The 21,348-nt window shown below is 42.0% G+C and overlaps 1 protein-coding gene across 1 annotated transcript in view; it reads right to left on the bottom strand.

Annotated features, from left to right (window-relative positions):
• Positions 1-19,412, bottom strand: part of reep3b (receptor accessory protein 3b) — a 69,211-nt gene extending 49,799 nt beyond the window's left edge. Inside the window, exon 1 of the mRNA XM_073027228.1 lies at positions 19,214-19,412. Coding sequence (XP_072883329.1) covers positions 19,214-19,245 — 32 coding nt within the window. The 5' untranslated portion in view covers positions 19,246-19,412. The remainder of the gene's footprint in view (positions 1-19,213) is intronic.
• Positions 19,413-21,348: the final 1,936 nt, after the last annotated feature.

The following is a 21,348-nucleotide window of genomic DNA, read 5'->3' on the forward strand; positions in this document are numbered from 1 at the left end:
GTCTACATGGTGGCTTTTTAGAGCAGCTTGTGATTGAACCCACTAGGGGATCAGCCTTCTGGATTTGTGTTGTACAATGAACTAGAATTGATTACAGAGCTTAAGATAAAGGAACCCTTAGAAGCTAGTACCCTACAATTTGAGAAGTCAGATGTATCAGTGTTCCAGTGAGGTTAAGGGATTTAAAAGGTATGAGAGAAGAGCTGGCCAAAATTGATTGAAAGGGGATACCTGCAGGGATGACAGCAGAGTAACAATGACTGGAATTCTGGGAGCAATTAGTAAGATGTAGGATAGACAAATACTAAAGTAGTACACTAAAACCAGGATGACCGTCAAATTAAAAATTAAGTCAAATTAAAAGCCAAAAGGGAATATAATAGAGCAAAAATTAGTGGGAACTTAGAGGATTGGGAAGCTTTTTAAAAAGAAACAGAAGACAAGTAAAAAAAAAGTAAAAGATGGAATACAAGTGTAAGCTCTTCAATAATATTAAAGAGGATACCAAAAGTTTCTTCAGATATATAGAGTAAAAGAGACAAGAGTAAACATTGGACCACTGGAAAATGATGAAGAACTAATAATGGAGGACAAGGAGATGGGGGACGAACTGAGTAAGTATTTTGCATCAATCTTCACTGTGGAAGACTCTAGCAGGATACAGGAAGTTTAAGAGTATCAGGGAGTAGAAGTAAAGTGATGCTGGAAAGTTTGTGAACCCTGTAGAATTTTCTTGATTACTGCACAAAATGACCTAAAACATGATCAGATCTTCACGCAAGTCCTAAAACTAGATAAACAGAACCAATGAATAAATAACAAAAACATTATACCTGTGCATTTATTTATTGAGAAAAATGATCCAATATTACATGTATTTGTTGGAAAAAGTACATGAACCTCTGGAGTAATGACTTCTACAAAAGCTATTTGAAGTCAGGTGTTCCAATCAATGAGATGAGATTGGACATGTTAGTTCCAGAGGTGCCCTGCCCTATAAAAAAGACACACAAAGTCAGGTTACTAACAGAGCCAGTTCTTCAAGAAAGATCTGTTACTATGCACCATGCCTCGATCAAAACAACTTTCAGAGGACCTTGGAAGAAGAATTGTAGAGATTCATAAAGCTGGAAAAGGCTACAAAAGCATTTCTTACGATCTTAAGTGTTCATTAGTTCACAGTAAGAGAAACTGTCTACATATGGAGGAAGTTCAGTACTGTTAGGAGTGGGCATCCTGCAAAGATCACACCAAGAACACAATGTGCAATGCTGAAGGAGGTGAAAAAGAACCCAAGGGTAACAGCAAATGACCTGCAGAAATCTCTAGAACTTACTAAAGTCTCTGTTCACGTGTCCACTATAAGAAAAACACTGAACAAGAATGGTGTTCCTGGAAGGACACTTCAGAGGAAACCACTGTTCGCCAACAATAAAAACATTGCTGCACATCTCAAGTTTGCAAAAGACCACCTGGCTGTTCTCCAACACTCTTGGGACAACGTCCTGTGGACAGATAAAGACAAAAGTTGAACTTGTTGGCAGAAATGCACATTGCTATGTATGGAGGAAAAAGGGAACTGGAAGCATGGTGGAAAGAGCATCGTGGTTTGGGCTGCTTTGCTGCTTGAGGGCCTGGACAGCTTGCAATTGTTGAGGGAACAATTCCAAAATTGTATCAAGACATTTTACAGGAGAATGTCAGGGTAGCAGTCCGTCACCTGAAGCTTAATAGAAGTTGGATAATGCAACAAGACAATGATCTGAAAGACTAAAGAAAATCAACAATTAAAAAAACGACTTAAAGAGAAGAAAATCAAGTCAAAGTCCTGACCTTAATCCTATAGAAATGGTGTGGAAAGACCCAAAGCAAGCAGTTCATGCAAGGAAGCCCACCAACATCCCAGAAGTGAAGCAGTTTTGTAAGACAGATAGATACTTTATTGATCCCAAAGGAAGTTAGTGACACAGTTGCATTACAAATGTACAGACAAATATTAGAAGAGAACTAAGTAGAAAGGATTTTTTTTAAAGTTTCCAGAAGTAGTCTAACTGGAGGGGCTCATCACTTTCCTGGTTATAGGTTGACTCATTATCGAGCCCAATGGCCAATTACCTCATATAACACTCTTTGTAGCAGTGCAGTTGGCTTAGTCTATTACTAAAGTACTCTTCTGTTCAGCCAAGGTGACATGCAGAAGGTGAGAAATATTGCCCAGAATTGCCAGGATTTTCCAGAGGGTCCTTTGCTCTACTACAGCCTCCCAATGTGTCCAGCCTTTCTAGTTTATTCAGCCTGTTGGCATCACCCATGTTGATGCCATTGCCTCAGCACACCACCGCATAGAGGACTGTACCGGCAATAACAGACTGTTAGAACATGTGAAGGAGAGGCTTGCATACTCCTAAATACCTCAGTCCCCTCAGGAAGTAGCAGCAACTCTGGCCCTTCTTGTACATAGCCTCTGTGTTGGTGCTCCACTCAAGTCGGTCATCTAGGTGTACCTCCAGATACATGCGAGTCCTCAGCACCAATTGTAATGGAGCAATGCAGGCTTAGTCTACCTAAAGTCAATCACCATTTCCTTTGTCTTACTAATGTTAAGCTGCAGATGATTCAGCCTGCAACATTTGTCAAAGTCCTCCACCAGGATCCTGTATTCATCCTCCCATTATACACCCAATTATTGCTGAGTCATCAGAGAATTTCGGCAGATGACATGGTTCAGTGTTGTATCTAAAGTCCAAAGTACACAGGGTAAACAGGAAGGGAGGCAATACAGTCCCCTGTGGGTCCCCAATGCTGCTTATAGCCATGTCTGACACACAGCTCTGAAGCAGTACATACTGTGGTCTGCCAGTCAGGTAGTCCATTATCCAGGATACAATGGAATTGCCAACCTGCATTGAACAGAGCTTTTCCCCCCAGCAATGAGGGCTGTATATTTTTGAAAGCACTTGAAAAATCAAAAACATGATCCTCACAGTGCTGCCTGCTTATCCAAGTGGGAGTCAGCTCTATTCAGCAATCATCAACTCTAATGTGCTCTTGGTAGGCAAATTGAAGGAGGTTGAGAGCTGATCTGACCAGGGGTCGGAGGTGAGCCAGCACCAGCCTCTCTAGGGTCTGCATGTTGTGTGAGGTCAGGGCCACTGGACAGTAGTCATTCAAAACTTCTGGTTGGCCCTCCTTGGGTACTGGGACCTCACACAATGTTTTCCACACAGTTGGGACCTTTTCCAGGCTGAGACTCAGATTGAAAATGCACTGGAGAACTCCACATAGCTGCTCAGAACATTCCTTCAGGATCTTGGGATTCACACCATCCAGTTCCAATGCTTTGCCGTATCTCAGTTTCCCTAGAGCCCTTCTCAGCTGCTCAGTAGTGAAGGTGAGTCCATGATGACTGTGGAGTTGATGGAAGGTGGGGGCTGGGGGAGGTGAAGATCAAGACAATAGCAGTTGGTATATGGAGGTGTGGATGTCAGTTCAGGGCAAGAAAGGGATGTAGACAGTGGTAGCCTGTGTTGCACACACAGAATGAATTGGGGGGTGGGAGGAGGAGGGAGGAGGGGAAGCATTAGTGCTGAGGGAGCATTGGGTACCTCAGCACCTGGACTGGTGTGCTGCGGGGCATGTGAACAGGAAGGCATTTGTCAAATCTATTGAAGAATTGGTTTAACTCATTAGACCATTCACGGCTGTGTTCTGGGGCTCTACAGCTAAGCTGATTGAAGCCAGAGATATTCTTCATGCCTCTCCACACCTCCTGTCTGCTACTCTGCCCAAACTTGCTCTCCAGCTCCTGTATTCCTCTTTAACCACTTTTGATCTTCCCCTTTGGCTCCCTCTTCATGTTTCAATTCCTCACTATCTCCTATTCTAAAGGCTCTCATTTTAGATAGATAGATAGATAGATACTTTATTCATCCCCATGGGGAAATTCAACTTTTTTCCAATGTCCCATACACTTGTTGTAGCAAAACTAATTACATACAATACTTAACTCAATAAAAAAAAATATGATATGCATCTAAATCACTATCTCAAAAAGCATTAATAATAGCTTTTAAAAAGTTCTTAAGTCCTGGTGGTAGAATTGTAAAGCCTAATGGCATTGGGGAGTATTGACCTCTTCATCCTGTCTGAGGAGCATTGCATCGATAGTAACCTGTCGCTGAAACTGCTTCTCTGTCTCTGGATGGTGCTATGTAGAGGATGTTCAGAGTTATCCAGAATTGACCGTAGCCTACTCAGCGCCCTTCGCTCAGCTACCGATGTTAAACTCTCCAGTACTTTGCCCACGACAGAGCCCGCCTTCCTTACCAGCTTATTAAGACGTGAGGCGTCCCTCTTCTTAATGCTTCCTCCCCAACACGCCACCACAAAGAAGAGGGCGCTCTCCACAACTGACCTATAGAACATCTTCAGCATCTCACTACAGACATTGAATGACGCCAACCTTCTTAGGAAGTACAGTCGACTCTGTGCCTTCCTGCACAAGGCATCTGTGTTGGCAGTCCAGTCTAGCTTCTCATCTAACTGTACTCCCAGATACTTGTAGGTCTTAACCTGCTCCACACATTCTCCATTAATGATCACTGGCTCCATATGAGGCCTAGATCTCCTAAAGTCCACCACCATCTCCTTGGTCTTGGTGATATTGAGACGCAGGTAGTTTGAGTTGCACCATATCACAAAGTCCTGTATCAGTTTCCTATACTCCTCCTCCTGTCCATTCCTGACACACCCCACTATGGCCGTGTCATCAGCGAACTTCTGCACATGGCAGGACTCCGAGTTATATTGGAAGTCTGATGTGTACAGGGTGAACAGGACCGGAGAGAACAGCCTTCAGATCACTGGTGGCCCATGGTTTGCTGTTAGAGAAGCAGCAAACATTCCTTGATGGTATTACAGTGTCCACACAGAAGTCAATGTAACCAGTGATGTAATCAGAAAGTCCATTAATGTCCTCACCATCTGGTTCACAAAGCACATTCCCTTTAGTAACCTCAAAGCAGTCCTTCAAGGCCTCGATGGCCTCTGGAGACCATTTCTTTACTATCTTAGTGGTAGCTAGCTATTGCTCTCCTTTAGCCTTGTACAAGGGCACAAGGTGAACCAGGTTGTGATCTGATCTTCCAAGTGGGGGGGGGGGGGGGGGAGGAAGAGAGCTGTAGAGCTGCATGCATCCTTAACATTGGAGGAATGACCTAAAATTCCTCCAAGCTGATATGTGCAGGACTGATCAACAGTTACCGGAAATGTTTGGTTGAAGTTATTGCTGTACGAGGGGGGTCACACCAGCTACTGAAAGCAAAGGTTCAGATACTTTTTCCAACAAATACATGAAATACTGGTTCATTCATTTATTGAGAAAAATAATCAAGTATAATGTTTTTGTGTTATTTATTTAACAAAGTTCTCCTTATCTAGTTTTAGGACTTGTGTAAAGATCTGATCACATTTCATGTCATATTTATGCAGAAATAGGGAACATTCCAAAGGGTTCACAAAGTGAAGTGGCAATTATTAGGAAGAAGGTACTTGGGAAACTGAAAGGTCTAGAGGTAGGTAAATCACCCGAACCAGATGATCTGCACCACAGGGTTCTGAAAGAGGTTGCTGAAGAGATTGTGGAGGCATTAGTAATGATCTTACAAGAATCAATAGATTCTGGCATGGTTCCAGAAGACTGCAAAATTGCAAATATCACTCATCAGGAAGCAAGAGAGACAGAAAAAAGGAAATTATATGCCAGTTAGTCTGACTTCAGTGGCTAGGAAGATGTTGGAGTCTATTGTTAAAGATGTGGTTTCAGGGTACTTGGAGGAACATGATAAAACAGGCCTAAGTCAACATGGTTTCCTGAAGGGAAACTCTTGCCTGATAAATATGTCAGAATTGTTTGAAGAAATAACAAGCAGTATAGACAAGGGAGGATCGGTGGATATTGTGTACTTGAATTTTCCCAAGGCCTTTGACAAGCTGCCACGAGACTGCATAACAAGTTATGAGCCCATGGTATTACAGGAAACATATTAGCATGGATAAAGCATTGGCTGATTAGTAGGAGGCAAAGAGTGTGAATAAAGCAAGTGATTTCTGGTTAGCTGCCAATGACTACTGGTGTTCCACAAGGAATGGTATTGGGACTGCTTCTACTTACATTATATGTCAATGATTTTGATGACGAAATTGATGGCTTTGTGACCAAGTTTGCAGATGACACCAAGATAGGTTGAGGGACAGATAGCGTTGAGGAAGCAGGAAGATTATAGGAAGGCCTAGACAGAATAGAAGTATAGGCAAAGAAGTGGCAGATGGAATAGTGACAAAAAGTGTATGGTCATGCAGTTTGGTAGAAGAAATAAAAGCTTAGACTATTTTCTAATGGAGAGAAAATTCAGAAATCTGAGGTACAAAGAGACTTGCAGGACTCCCTAAAGGTTAATTTGCAGGTTGAGTCTGTGGTGAGAAAGGCAAATACGATGTTAGCAATCATTTCATGAGGAGTAGAATACAAAAGTAAGGATGTAATGTTCAGGCTTTATAAGGTACAGCTGAGGCCTCAGAGTATTGAGAGCAGTTTTGGGACCCTTATCAAAGAAATGATGTGCTGACATCAGACAGAGTTCAGAGGAGGCTCACGAAAATGATTCTGGGATTGAAAGGCTTGCCATATGAGAAGCATTTGACAGGTCTGGGCATGTACTCACTGGAATTCAGAAGAATGACAGGTGGCAACTCATTGAAACCTATCAAATGTTGAAAGGCCTCAATAGAGCAAATGTGGAGAAGATATTTCCAATAGTGGGGGAGTCTTGGACCAGAGAATTCAGTCTCAGAATAGAGCGATGTCCATTTAAAACAGAGATCTAGAACAGAAAAAAATTTTCAGCCAGAGAGTGGTGAACGTGTGGAATTCATTGCTGCAGGTGACTGTGGCAGCCAAGTCCTTGGGTATATTTACGGCAGAGGTTGATAAGTTCGTGATTAGTCAGGGCATGAAGGGTTACAGGGAGAAGACAGGAGATTGGGGCTAAGAGTGAAATGGATCAGCCATGATGAAATGTCAAAGCAGACTAGATGGGCCAAATGGCCTTATTCTGCTCCTATATCTTATGATCTTACACAGATTATGGAACAAAAGATACTTCTAAGAAATTGAAGTAAAATAATGGCTTTTGAGTGAATTTTTGAAATTTCCTTAAATTTGATAAATCAACTATTAAAATTGGTTTGTATACAAACATCAAACCTTTATTTACTTACAGGATACCATTCTAGCTCATGGCACTCCACAGTTTGGAGTTCAATTCCAGTACTTTTCTTTAAGCGTCTCTGTACATATCCCAGTGGAATGCATGAGTTTTCTCTGGGTCCCCCAGTTTCTGTCCACTGTCCAAAGACATACTGGATAGGGTGACTGATCAATGTAAACTGTCCCAAGATTAGATTAGGGTTAATCAGGTTTGTCAGAGGTTGCTGGGGGCAGTGTTACTTGAAGGGTCAGAAAGGCCTACACTGCACTGTATTTCTAAATAGGTAAACAAATACATATCTAAAGCTTTGTTTTCACAGTTACAAAATGTACCTCCACTTTTTTTCCCTTCTGCCAAGGTAGTTAAGTCTCTCCAAAGAGCATCAGAAACCCAAGGCCCAGTCTGTTTGAAGACGTTATCAGACTGCAGATTACACATCTGGTAAAATCAGCCTCTCTGTATCCAACACAGCTGAGTGGATACAAGGTGATAAAGACTGAAGGAAGCCAGAAATTCATGACTCACTATTAGCCTGAGTGCATTCAATTTAATTTTTTTTTAACTACAAAATTACCAAATTTCCCAGGCAGTTGCAAAAAGTTATATACCATACAAGACCACTATTCTTCAATGTGTGATGCTCTTAGAAAAATTATATACATTATACTTCACTGTACTACCTTTTTAACTCATTATTTTGCTTTTACATACTGTCCTTCACCTTCGATCGGCATACAACTATCATATTCAGAGTAAATACATTCCTATCTTCCCTTTCTCACCACCAATTCCACAGTTCCTCTCTGAAGCAATGTAACATAATGTATAGGGACAGAGATAGCAGAGATATTCATACCAAGACCTGACCCAAGTAACTGGGTACATTATTCATTTTTATTGGAAACTTAAAAAAACCCTGAAACTACTGGATATACTTCACAATTTTTTTGGAAACTAAAACAAAATTAACATTTCAGGTTGATGACCTTTCATCCAAATGGGTTCAGCATTTTCAATTTTCATTTTAAAGTTCCAATCATTTAAAGGTATTTTGTCCTTTGCTTTTCAAAGAATAATAGAGATCCAGAAATGATGGTTACTGTGAACAACAAGAGATAAATATAAATTAGGTCCCTATGGTGAAGTTAAGAGAATTTGTGGTTGTGTGCAAATGGAGTTCGAAAAGTTTGGCTACAGGGATCTCAAGACTGTGGTAACAAAGGCATTAAATGCATTCAAAACAGATAAGGAAAACAACTCATTTTGATGAAAGGTCATTATTGGTTATTTGACTGGGCATGGCAAATACAATGTGCAGATCACAAAAACTGCCCAGTATTTGTTGCAGGCTTTATTTTGGATTTATTGGAAGAGAATTGAACACATTAAAACTCAGAAGGAAAGATACTATTTTATATTACACAATAAAGGCCTCCACTTTGACTGTAGCAACTGCACACAGATAATATTAGCTACATATACTTTATCAACGGTGTATACATCATAGAAAGTATACAGGAGAACAAGGCAAGAAGACAGAAGATCTAATAGTATTTTCCCCAAAACAGAGTGACATGAATTAGTCTTTGGCTTACATATGGGAGTCAAAGCACTCCTCAGGAGTTCCATACATCATGTACCAATACCATTAAACAAGCAGTCTGTGGACACTAAGTGGGGAACCCCTGGCCTATGTGGTCTTCAGATGAAGCAAAGCAAGAGGTCTTGTGATAAAAGAATCAGTTACTGCGCATAGTTTAATCTCCTTTTATAGCCAGACATAATCGTACCAATTCGACTGAACTTGATACTTGGACGGAGTCATACACACCGTGCCAAAAGGGAAAGGTCAGTTACAGGCCGAATCGAGGGCACCAGAGCATACCGATTCGACTGAATGTGATGTTTGGATGGAGAATTAAGCACAGGGCTGTATTAGAAAGGTCGGTTACAGGCCAAATTGAGGCGGTGGGGTCCTGGCCACAGAGCCTGTCAAGGCAATTGAAGTGCGTGTGCGTCTGTCCGTCCGTGTGCCTGTCTTTGTTTCGTAGCTGCCCATTAGGAGACAAATTTCAAGGTTGTATAATGTATACATACTTTGATAACAAATGTACTTTGAACTCAATCGATATTTAAAATCCATCACAAAATGGCAATGTCCACATTTATGAATAACATGAACTAAATTATTTACAGTACCCCAGTGACGACCATGCAAATGACAAGAGTACAAGCACAATGTCTATTATACTGCGATTGCAGATACAGTAATGACAGAAAACAACAGCTTCTGATCAACTCAAATATAGCTGTAACTAAAAATAATACAAGTCTGAAGATTTTTGTGGTAGCAATATGAAACAACCTTGCACTGCTTTAAACAATACACACAAAATGCTGGTGGAACACAGCAGGCCAGGCAGCATCTATAAGGAGAAGCACTGTCGACATTTCGGGCCGAGACCCTTCGTCAGGACCAAATGAAAGAAAAGATAGCAACCCAGGGCATATTGAAAACCCGGACTCCAGCACCATCAACGCAGGTTCCAACGGCCATGGACAGCTTCAAAGCAATTGCGCAACCACCAACTGCGACTCCAGCCTTGAACTCCAGGCCGGGTCTTCACATGCTGCGATTGTGACTCCAGTCTCCCCTCCCCCCCCACCACCACTCTGCAATCCCCTCTCCCTCAGACCCCATCGTCAGCTCCTGGGCCCGCAGAGGCTCCATCTTCCTCTCACCCCAACCCTTCCCTCTCCACCAACACCACCAGCCTCCCTCCCCCCTCTAATCCCATCTCTCATCCGTGCCGGGTCTTCACCATTCCCTCCGAATGCTCGTACTATCTTTCCTTTCAGTTGGTCCTGACGAAGGGTCTCGACCCGAAACGTCGACAGTGCTTCTCCTTATAGATGCTGCCTGGACTGCTGTGTTCCACCAGCATTTTGTGTGTGTTGTTTGAATTTCCAGTATCTGCAGACTTCCTCATGTTTGCACTGCTTTACCACGATTTCTAAATGTTGACACAGGATGCAATTGGACAAGGTGGTGTAGAAGAGCCAGTTCTGAGAATGAATGCATCAAAAGTAACAAAAGGACTTTTTTTTAAAGTTTGCAAATAATTGGCAAGTGAGACTCAATATAAACATACACAAAACAGTCACTTCATGTTATGCTTATTAGCCAGACCAAGAAAAAAAAGATCCAATAAGCACTAGAGATCCCTTATTAGAAAGGATTCAAAATTAAGTTATGCTAAATCTGTATCCAAAAATCAGTTGTGCATACTTGAGTACAATTACAATTCTATTTCTTTTTTCTTAATCACATATAACAATGAAGAGCTCCCTGGAAGTGTGGATACGGGTGAAAGTTGTAGTGAAAAGGCATTTAGAGTACCTGCCGGCATAGGCCACAGCATTGAGTACGACGTTCAGCTGTCACATTGCAGTTGTACAAAACAGTAATTAGACAGCACTTATGTATAGATCCAGTCACCACACTGCAGGAAGGACATGACAGCAAGAGAGTAGAGAAATTCAGCAGGATATTGCAGACAATGTGCGGGCTACAGTTGCAAGGAGAGATTGATATGCTGGGTTTATTCTCACTGGAACATTGGAGGCCAATGGGGACCATATAGAGGTTTACAAAAATGAAGGCATATATAGTCAACCTTCAACGCCAGTGCAGGGGATTCTGGAATTAAAGCTAAGCCCTCTAAGGGGAGATAGAAGAACTTCACAGGAAACCCAAAGGGTAGGTTTTGCATAGAGCATGTAATAGATAATTGGAATGAACTGACACAAGAAGCAAATACAACTACAGTTTTTAGGAAGGATTGAACAGGTAATGGATAGGAAAGCAACAGAAGAACACACACCTACAGCAGGCCAATAGAATTAGTGGAGATGGGCAACATGATCAGAATGGGTGAATTGAGCCAGAAGGGCCTTTGTCTCTGCTGTACCTCTTTCTATGAATAGCACAATCAAGAAGCTGGACAAGCATACAGGTGTGGGGGGGGGGGGGGTGGAGAACTGCAATGGTATATTCAATAAGGAAAGACTGGAGAACAGCAAGAATAACATAGCTGCCAACATGGAAGGGCGGCGAAATGGTTGGTTTCTGTACCATATATTCTGTGAAAATCAATCACAAGCTAATTCAAGGACAGTTATTTCAATGTAGTTAAGAAGTCTCTGCTCCATCAAATCATCAATACAAGCCAGATCACAAAATCATAACCAAAGGAATGGAGCAGGAAATTCAGAATTTAACATTTGTTTTGAACTGAAACTAATTTAGAAATAAATGGAGAGAATCCACTAATAAATTTTAAACAGCCGCGTGAACAGGGATAAAAGGAGACAAATGGACAGAAAGCTTTTTAGCGAGCTGACCCATGAGCCATCCTTCATGCTTCAAATCGGAGAACCTGATTATCAGAGTATCAGCATGGAATCAAAAGACAAAAAAAAATTCAACCAATGATTTATTTTTAATAATGAGGCAACAGAAGAGGGCAATGAAAGGAATGCACTAAATGTTGTTGGCAGACACTGGAGATCAAGGACAACTTGTGGGGTTGTCCCCAATTCTGTGGGGTTTGGGGCAACTGACAAGGCCACTGTGGGATATGCAAGCTTTGCTACAGGCAAGGCCAATGGTGTTTGACAGGAAATGAACCCTTCTGCAAGTTATGCATTTTTGACCCTAGACTAGATTCTCAAATACTACCCCCATATGTTCCTTCTTCATTTTGAGCAATCTCAGACTAGGTTTTCTCAAGAGTAGGTGGGTATATTATACTTGTACTAAGGAATCATTAATATTTTCCCTTCTTCACAGGAAACTCTTGCTGACAGAGCTAGGAAACTGTCATTTCAGATATCTGGTATCAGCAGAAGCACTAACCATATCATTAGAAATGACTGAGGATAATGAGAGCCTTAATGCTGAGATGTTGGCCTGGGAGAAGCTGCAATAAAGTTCACTTACTCTGCCAGTGTATTGAAACAAATTGCATAAGGTGCTTCAGTGCTTTGATGTGTCCACTGCATATAGCCGATGTCTCAAAAGCATTCAAGAGGACAGTTATACTCCTGCCCAAGACTGCGGCTTCTGTGCCAGTTCTGAAATCTAGATCAACAAACAGTAGCTGGACCAGACAGCTAAAGGAAGCACAGGTTATTTAAAGGTGATAGTAAATTTCATCTTAAACCTCTTGCCTTCACTCACATAGAGCCATAGGAAGTGATTTCCATTTCCAGCCAAGACAGTAATGACCAAGTGGCATTCAAAAAAGACAGACCTAGTTGTTTACATGCATAAATCTTTCTGTGGTGGAGGACATGTCAAGTAAGTTTAGGATTCTAGCTTTCAGAAATAGAAAGGCAAAGTGTAAAAGCAGGGAGGCTACATATACAATTCTAGAAGCTGGGAAGTTTTTTTTTTAAAAAGAGTATGTAGAAATGCTAAAATGATTGCAGGGAAGAGGGATTTTACAAGGACAAACTGCGGTGGTTCTCATCGGAGCAAATAATGTTTTAAAATGGATTTTTGAAGGGGGAATACAAGATCATAGCGGGTTTAGATGGGTTTAACAAAAAGCTGTTCCTATTAGCAATTGGTTGAAGCACTAAGAGACAAAGTTCAAGTGAAGAGCAAAAAGTTAGAGAAGTCAATGTTCATGCCATCAAGTTGGAGGCTACCCAGCCGGTATTTAAGGTGTTGTTCCTCCAACCTGAGTGTGGCTTCATCTTAACAGTAGAGGAGGCCATGGATAGACATATCAGAATGGGAATGGGACGTGGAATTAAAATGTGTGGCCACTGGGAGATCCTGCTTTCTCTGGCGGACAGAATGTAGGTGTTCAGTGAAACGGTCTCCCAGTCTGCATTGGGTCTCACCAATATATAAAAGGCCACACCGGGAGCAGCGGACGCAGTATACCACACCAGCTGACTCACAGGTGAAGTGTCGCCTCACCTGGAAGGACTGACTGGGGCCCTGAATGATGGTGGTGAGGGAGGAAGTGTAAGGGCAGGTGTAGCACTTGTTCCGCTTACAAGGATAAGTGTCAGGAGAGAGAGATCGGTGGGAAGGGATTGGGGGGGGGGGGGGAGGGAAGGAGAGACAAGTGGACAAGGGAGTCGAGTAGGGAGCGATCCCTGTGGAAAGCAGAAAGGGGAGGGGGGAGGGAAAGATGTGCTTGGTAGTAGGATCCCGTTGGAGGTGGCGGAAGCTACAGAGAATTATACGTTGGACCTGGAGGCTGGTGGAGTGGTAGTGAGGACAAGGGGAACCCTATCCCGAGTGGGGTGGCGGGCGGATGGGGTAAGGGCAGATGTGCGGGAAATGGGAGGGATGCATTTGAGAGCAGAGTTGATGGTGTATGAAGGGAAGCTCCTTTGTTTAAAAAAGGAAGACACCTCCTTCATCCTGAAATGAAAAGCCTCATCCTGAGAGCAGATGCGACGGAGACGGAGGAATTGTGAGAAGGGGATAGCATTTTTGCAAGAGACAGGCTGGGAAGAGGAATAGTCTAGGTAGCTGAGAGAGTCAATAAAAATTATCAGAGAGTTGTCGTTGTGCCTCGACCATGTAGAGGTCAGTACGCCACACAACAAGAGCTCTAAATAAAAATTATCGAGAGTTGTCATTATGCCTAAAAAAAATTATCAGAGCGACTCTCACAGCTTCCCCCCCCCCCTTTCTTTCTCCCGAGGCCTCGCGTCCCATGATCCTTTCTCTTCTTCAGCTCTGTGTCACTTTCGCTAATCACCTTTTCAGTTCTTAGCTTCATCCCACCCCCTCCGGTCTTCTCCTATCATTTCGCATTTCCCCCTCCCCCCACTACTTTCAAATCTCTTACTATCTTTCCTTTCAGTTAGTCCTGACGAAGGGTCTCGGCCCAAAATGTTGATAACACCTTTGTTTTTTGCAATTACCTCATTTTTAAGATAGTAATTACACAACAATTAAATATTTGCTGAGCAAATTCCATCTGCTTTAGTAGAACAAATGCAAGCTGATTTAGTTCAGTATTTGGAGAACTTTTTCAGCCAACTGAATTCAGAATCAGGCTTACTGTCACTGTCATGTGAAATTTGTCTTTGCAGTAGTAATATAGTGCAAAAACAAAAACATTGCAAAATAAATAAATAGTGGAAAAACAAGAACGACAAGGGAGAGTTCACAGGTCTTTGAGAAATCTGATGGCAGGGCAGAAGAAGCTGTTCCTCATTGAGTGTTGGTCTTCAGGATCATGTAACTTCTCCCTGATGGAAATAACAGTAAGAGGACATGACCTGGATTGTGAGGGTCCTTAATGATTAATCCTTCAAGAGCACCACAACCTTGTCATAGGATTTGGAGACTTGTGTGTCTTAATGACCCAGAGAGCTATGTTGGCTAAAGTCAGGGCCCTGTGCTTTGGCTCCTTTGGCTTTTGGTAGGGTCACCCATGCCAAATAGGTCAAAGGGTAGAGGCCAGATTAAGAGTGGTCCACTGTACTCCAGCTTCAGGAGTTTAACTCAGGGCTAAGAACACTGACTGGTCAAAACAAATTGTTATGGAATCAGCAATGAAAAATCCTTCTACTCCTGTGTATGACAGTATGGACAGAGATAGAGGCCCATTCATTGCTGCCATAAATGCCAGTAACATAATGAGCATTAAGTAATGATAGATGCCATCTTCTTGAGGGACCAACTCAAAGATATTCTCAATGATGGAGAGGATCATGCCCATGATGGAGCTAGTTGAATCTATTACCCTCTGTTATAGACGCTATAAATCCAAAATGCTGTGGAAATGTATTTTGCTTATAGTAACAAAATGGAACCTGTATTGTGCTAGAGTGCCTTGCTAACAATGTCCATGCAACATTATTCCAATGAAACACAAATCCTTGACAAACTGCAGACCAGTGGATTTGGTTATTGGAAGAATGCCAAGTACAATGATTAAGCAGATTAACAGAATGCACCAGTCCTTGAAATGACACGCAGTAGCTGTATGTGTATAAAGGAGTTACTATGCTGTCTTTTTGCCAAAGCCATCACCAGCTCTTACGCGGTGCTAGTCTTCCCTTGCTGCAATAAAATAAACATGCTTATGATTGATCCAATCCAAGTTAATTGTTCTTAGTTACAAGACATTGCAAAAAGGTGCTCACCATCTATCTACAGAAATATGCAAGAATCTTTAGTGACATACCAAGTTTCCTCAAACTCCTAGGTAGAGCCACTGATATGCCTTCTTTATGACTGTATCAATGTGTTGGGACACTTAAGCTGTTCACCCTTCTTCATTGCTGACCCCTCAAAAACTTTTGACTTATTCTTTCCCCTCTCCTAATCATCTTCAAACTGAACTTGATGATTCTGTCAGTTTCCATCACAAGGGTCAACTGCCATCTCCAAAACAACACATTGACACCTCTGGGAACTCAAGACCTTGCAGATGTGGGAATCTGGAACAAAAACAAATTTCTGGAGGGACTCAGTGGGCCGGGCAAATGAACGGGGGAGTTTTGGGTCAAGACTGAAAGTATACAGGAGAGATAAACACTAGTAAGGAGTGAGGGTGGAGGGCGAGACTGGAGCTGGCAGGTGATGTGTGGGGCCAGGTGTGGAGGAAGATGGGAAGCAGAAGTTCAAAGTAAATTTATATCTAAGCACATGCACTTCACCATGTACTACTGTCAGATGCATTCACAGCAAGTACAAAGAAACACAACAGAATGAAAAACTGCACACAAAGACAAACAATGAATGTACAAAATCAACAGATTGTGCATACACAAAAAGAAATAAAATAGTAACAATAACGAATATTGAAAACTCAAGTTGTAGAGCCCTTGAAAGTGAGTACATTGGCTGTGGAATCAGTTCAGTGTTGGTGTGAGTGAAGTTATCCACTCTGGTTCAAGAGTCTGATGGTTGGGGGTAACAACTCATCCAAAACCTGGTGGTGCGAGTTCTGAGGCTCCTATATCTTCTTCCTGATTGCAGCAGCAAGAAGAGAGCATGGACTAGATGGTAGAGTTGAATGACATTGGCTCATGAGTAATAGGTAGAGAAAATGGGAGCAGATGGAGGAAGGGATAGAGGTCGCAAGATGATAAAGGAAAACATAAAAGGCTGCAGATACTGAAATATATGAAGTAAACAAGGTGATAGTGGGAGCCAAATAAATGATAGGAGACCCCTAGATATAGTATAGAAGTGTAAGGCAAATGGAACCAGTTGGGCAGGGGATACTAAAATGGAATCTGGATGATGGGAGAGAGGCAAGTAGGAAAGAGAAAGAAAGGAGTGAACCTGCCTCCTCCTCTGGTTCTACCCATTACCTGCAAGCCTCTCCTCACCAACCCCTCTCAACTCTATACTGGCTATATACCCATCCCTCTCCCATCATCCCACTACACTCAGTCTTGATGTAGGGTCCAGATCCGAAATATCGACTATCCCTTCACCTCCACAGATTCTGTCTGACCCAATCTCCCCCAGCTGTTCGTTTTTGGCTCCAAACTCCCACCTCTACCCGACCCAACCACAACCAATGTCTTGGTACACATCGGGACCAGTACTCTTCAGCATAATAGAGCAGCTGCACCAATTAGCTGAAGTTTCATGGAAAAAGTTAAAAAGATACACATTTTTAATAAAGGGAAACTAAACGAAATACATTACAAACTAGAACTCTACCAATACTACTACAGTACTTTAAGACTGCATTAATTCCTAATAGCTATCAAAGGAATTCATCCAGTGTACACTTTTTCCAATTTAACAGCATAGTAGCTCAAATAAACAAAATAAATATAGGTTAAATTTCTTGCTTAGTTTTTTTAAAAATAAGAGCTGTCCCAAAAAAACGCTGTTACCACGATTAACCACAATCCACCATAATTTCAATACCCTCACATACAGCCTCACAAATGATTAATATTTACAATAATCCTTCCCAATTATCTGCTTTAGCTGTGCCACTTATTATACTCCACATATTCTAGAATATAATAAAGATGCAGACATTAACAGGAACATTAATACCTATTCTGAACATAAAGGTCTTCAAAGTACTTCACTTTAAAATAAAAATGCATAGCTATTTAATTCACAAGGTATACAAAACTATGAGGGGTATTGATAGGGTAAATGCAAGCCGGCTTTTTCTATGGAGGTTGGGGGAAACTAGAACTGGAGATCAAGGGTTAAGGGTGAAAGGTGAAATGTTTAGGAGAATATAAGGAGGAACTTCTTCACTCAGAGGGTAGTGAGAATGTGGAACATGGTGGGTGTGGGTTAAATTTTAACTTGAGAAAATTAGGCAGGGTATGGAGAAGGCTATGGTCCAGGAACAGGTCCATAGGACTTGGCAGATGAATAGTTCAGCACAGACTAGAAGGGCCAAAGGGCCTGTTTCTATGCTGTAATGTACTATGATTCTATAACTCTAATCTATCATAACCAGTGAGAATTTTTAAACAATGCATGATTCAATGGACAAACAGAGAACCAAGCTGGCACCTTGAAGGAGTGTGATAATAGCACCACACATATAAATCAAGCAAAGTCACACAAAGAGCATTGCAGGATTGATTCACAAGAAAAAGTAGCCCAAGATCACATTTTTGAAGTTAGATAGTTAATTCCTAATCAGAATCACCAGCATGAGTTGTGAAATTTGTTAACTTAAAAGCAGCAGTACAATACATGACAATATAGAAAGAAAAAAAAAATAATTAAGTATATTAAATGGCTATCTTTTAAAAAGTGTAAAAGAAATAATAAATTAAAAAGTGAGATAGTGTTCAAGGGTTCAATGTCCACTTTAGAATTGGATGGCAGAGGGGAAGAAGCTGTTCCTGAAACGCTGAGTGTGTGCCTTCAGGCTTCTGTACCCCCTTCCAGATGGTAACAGTGAGAAAAGGACATGTCCTGGGAGACGGGGCCCTTAATAATGGTCACTGCCTTTCTGAGGCACTGCTTCTTGAAGATGTCGTGGATACTAGAGGCTAGTACCCATGAGCTGACCAATTTTACAACTTTCTGTAGTTTTATGATCCACCCATTCAGGATTTCGTAATTCACTCCTAAATTCGGTGAGTAATTAAGAACTGAAATAAAAGCAATTCTAGTTAAAGGTTATCTGCCTGAAAGGTTAATTCGCTTTCCCTCTCTGCAGACTCTGCTTGGCGTGATCCCTATCACCAGTATATGTTTTTAAATTTCAGGTTTCCAACAACTAGAAAAAGCTTCTCAAAACTCCCTCGTATGTCAGTTCACTTGGCAGTCTACCTATATAGCAATTATTTACATTCAACTGTACAACAATCCCAACCCAGCTGTTACAATTGACGTTAATTTTTTAAAATATATAATGGATTGTCAACAAAAAGCTCTTTTGAGGGGTGTATTGCTCTAAAGTCATTTGTCTTCTTACAACATTAAATAGTTTCAGCATGAACAGCTATTATATTCCCTTTTAGTCATACCATAAACCAGCCCTTCGGCATCTACGTTTACTTTATAAGGACTGAAAGGGTGAAGGAACTATGTCCACATTCAACCAGAGCACCTACGACAGACGGATTTTGATACACATGTACTAACACGTTAAGATCGTTCTCCCGTCATGTACTTGGGTGGGGGTGCGGTGGGGAGGGGCAGAGGTGGGGTGGAGAGGGGCAGAGGTGGTGAGGGTGGGGGAGGGGCAGAGGTGGGGGAAGGAAGGAAAGAAAAATGTTTTCAGGTAAGTAGGTAAACATCGCCGAATCATGTTCTATAACCGGAGAGCCCACTATCGCTGTTGACGCAGCTTGCCAAGATGGTTCGTTACTTTGGGTGGAGGCGTTAAAGGTTTATGGGCTCCGGAGGCCCAAGTGCCTCCCTGCCTCCCAGCCTCCCAGCCACCAACATTCCCACTTACACCACAGTCCTCGAGATGATCCACGACACCATCGTATTCCCGGGCCGCGTCGTCGGTCGAGGCTCGGGCACTATTAACGCGACGAAAGTTGTGCCGCCCTAGCAGGCACCGTCTGCCCCGCTCTTCCACACGGTTTATCCCCGAAACTTCCTTCTCTGCCAAAGCCCGAGCCGCTCCTCAACCTCCCGGCAACCCTTGCCCCGATCCCATTGGCTGACTTGAATATTGCTCGTATTGTGATTGGTCGTCGCGTCTGTCAGTCAGAAAATTAAACCCTACTCCCTCACCACCTAATGTTTGGGCTGCGATGTCTGGGTCAAACCAGGTTGCGTCGAACGTTTCGTTCTCAATGTCAAGGCTCTGCTGGAAATTGAGTTCGGTCAGCAACTACAACAGAGTGGCGCAGAAATTCTAAAGAGCGAGACAGCTTAGAACATTTCACAAACAAGAGAAAATCTTCAGACGCTGGAAATCCAAGCAACACACACAAAACGCTGGGGGAACTCAGCAGCATCGTGAAGAGTACAGTAGATGTTTCGAGCAGAGACCCTTCGGCAGGATTGAACTAACATTTCAAACCATCTAAATAACAGGTTGATTTCACCCTAGAATGCCGACGTACATCAGCAGTAACAATTATAAACATTCTAAAAGACGAAAGGGGAAAAAAAAACATTTATAGCAACACGAGGAAATCTGCAGATGCTGGAAATTCAAGCAACACACACAAATGCTGGTGGAACACAGCAGGCCAGGCAGCATCTATAGGGAGAAGCACCGTCGACGTTTCGGGCCGAGACCCTTCGTCAGGACACCTGCGTTCCACCAGCATCTTGTGTGTGTTGATTTATAGCAACACATTCATATTTCAAGCAATAAAATGAATTTTTGTCATTTGTCATTCCAAACAAAAATTGAGACACCTGCTGAACTCTGGTAGTTGTGTTTGTTTTACAAGTGGTTATTTTTGGGGTCAGGGTTCAGGCTGACTATCAGCCTTGAAGTTGGGGGCTAGCTTTGTGGATGCTTTGAAAACCTTTGTGATGTGAAAGATAAAGTAATGCCCATGGGCCTTTGGGTAGAACTTCATTCTGAGACCCGATTATAGAGTCAGTGGTCTCCTTTTATGCAATCAGAGTGTTTGAAAATGAAAAAAAAACTTAACCCATGTTATGTTCGCTTTCATTAGTCAGGAGATTAAGATCAAGGCAACACAAGACTGTTTACTCTGCACTTGAAGTTTATGTTCAATTCTGGACACCTCATTATAGGAAGGATAGATTTAGAGAAGGTGCAGAGATTCACCAAAGTTCTGCCTGGATTAGAGAGCATTTCTTATGAGAAGAGGTTAAATGAGCTAGGGCTTTTCTCCTTGGAGCTAAGGAGGATGAGAGGTGACTTGACAGAGGTGTAGATAGAGTAGACAGTCAACACCTTTTTCCCAGGGTGTAAGTGGTTTTAAGGTGTTTGGAGGAAGATGTCAGGGGTGGGTATTTTACACACAGAGTGGTATCCAAATGGCTTGTATGGTGGTGGAGGCAGATACAGTGGGGACATTTGGGAGAGTCATAGATAGGCGCCTGGATAAAAGTATAATGAAGAGCTATGTGAGAGGGAAGGGTTAGGTTGATCGTGAAGTAGGTTAATAGCTGCATAACATCATGGACTGAAGCGCCAGTGCTGTGATGTACCGCCCAATGTTCAATTGCCTGAGTGCAGATCAATGTATGGGACATTGGAAAAAAAATGTTGAATTTCCCCATGGGGATGAATAAAGTATCTATCTATCTATCTAACACGCTCAGCTCGAGAGGTTTTGCTAAAGCACAAAGAGACATTGATTTGTCTCCTCCACTGAAAATCCACTTCAATTTGGATTGTGCCCTTGATACACAGTTTCAAAGTGACCTGACATCAGCAGCAGAGGAAATGCTGGAATCTCTCTCTTCGGTGACAGGGTACTTGGAAAATAATAGAGTTAGTCATGGTCAGCACAGATTTATGACATTCAGAACTCCAATATTTCATAATTTGGGTTGTCTCATGATTAAAACTATGATTAATTATGTGATTATAAATCTCATTGCAGTTCCAGTCACATTGTAAAATAAAAATGGGATACATCTTTGAAAATA

Source organism: Hemitrygon akajei, chromosome 23, assembly GCF_048418815.1.
Source record: "Hemitrygon akajei chromosome 23, sHemAka1.3, whole genome shotgun sequence".
Taxonomy (NCBI): domain Eukaryota; kingdom Metazoa; phylum Chordata; class Chondrichthyes; order Myliobatiformes; family Dasyatidae; genus Hemitrygon; species Hemitrygon akajei.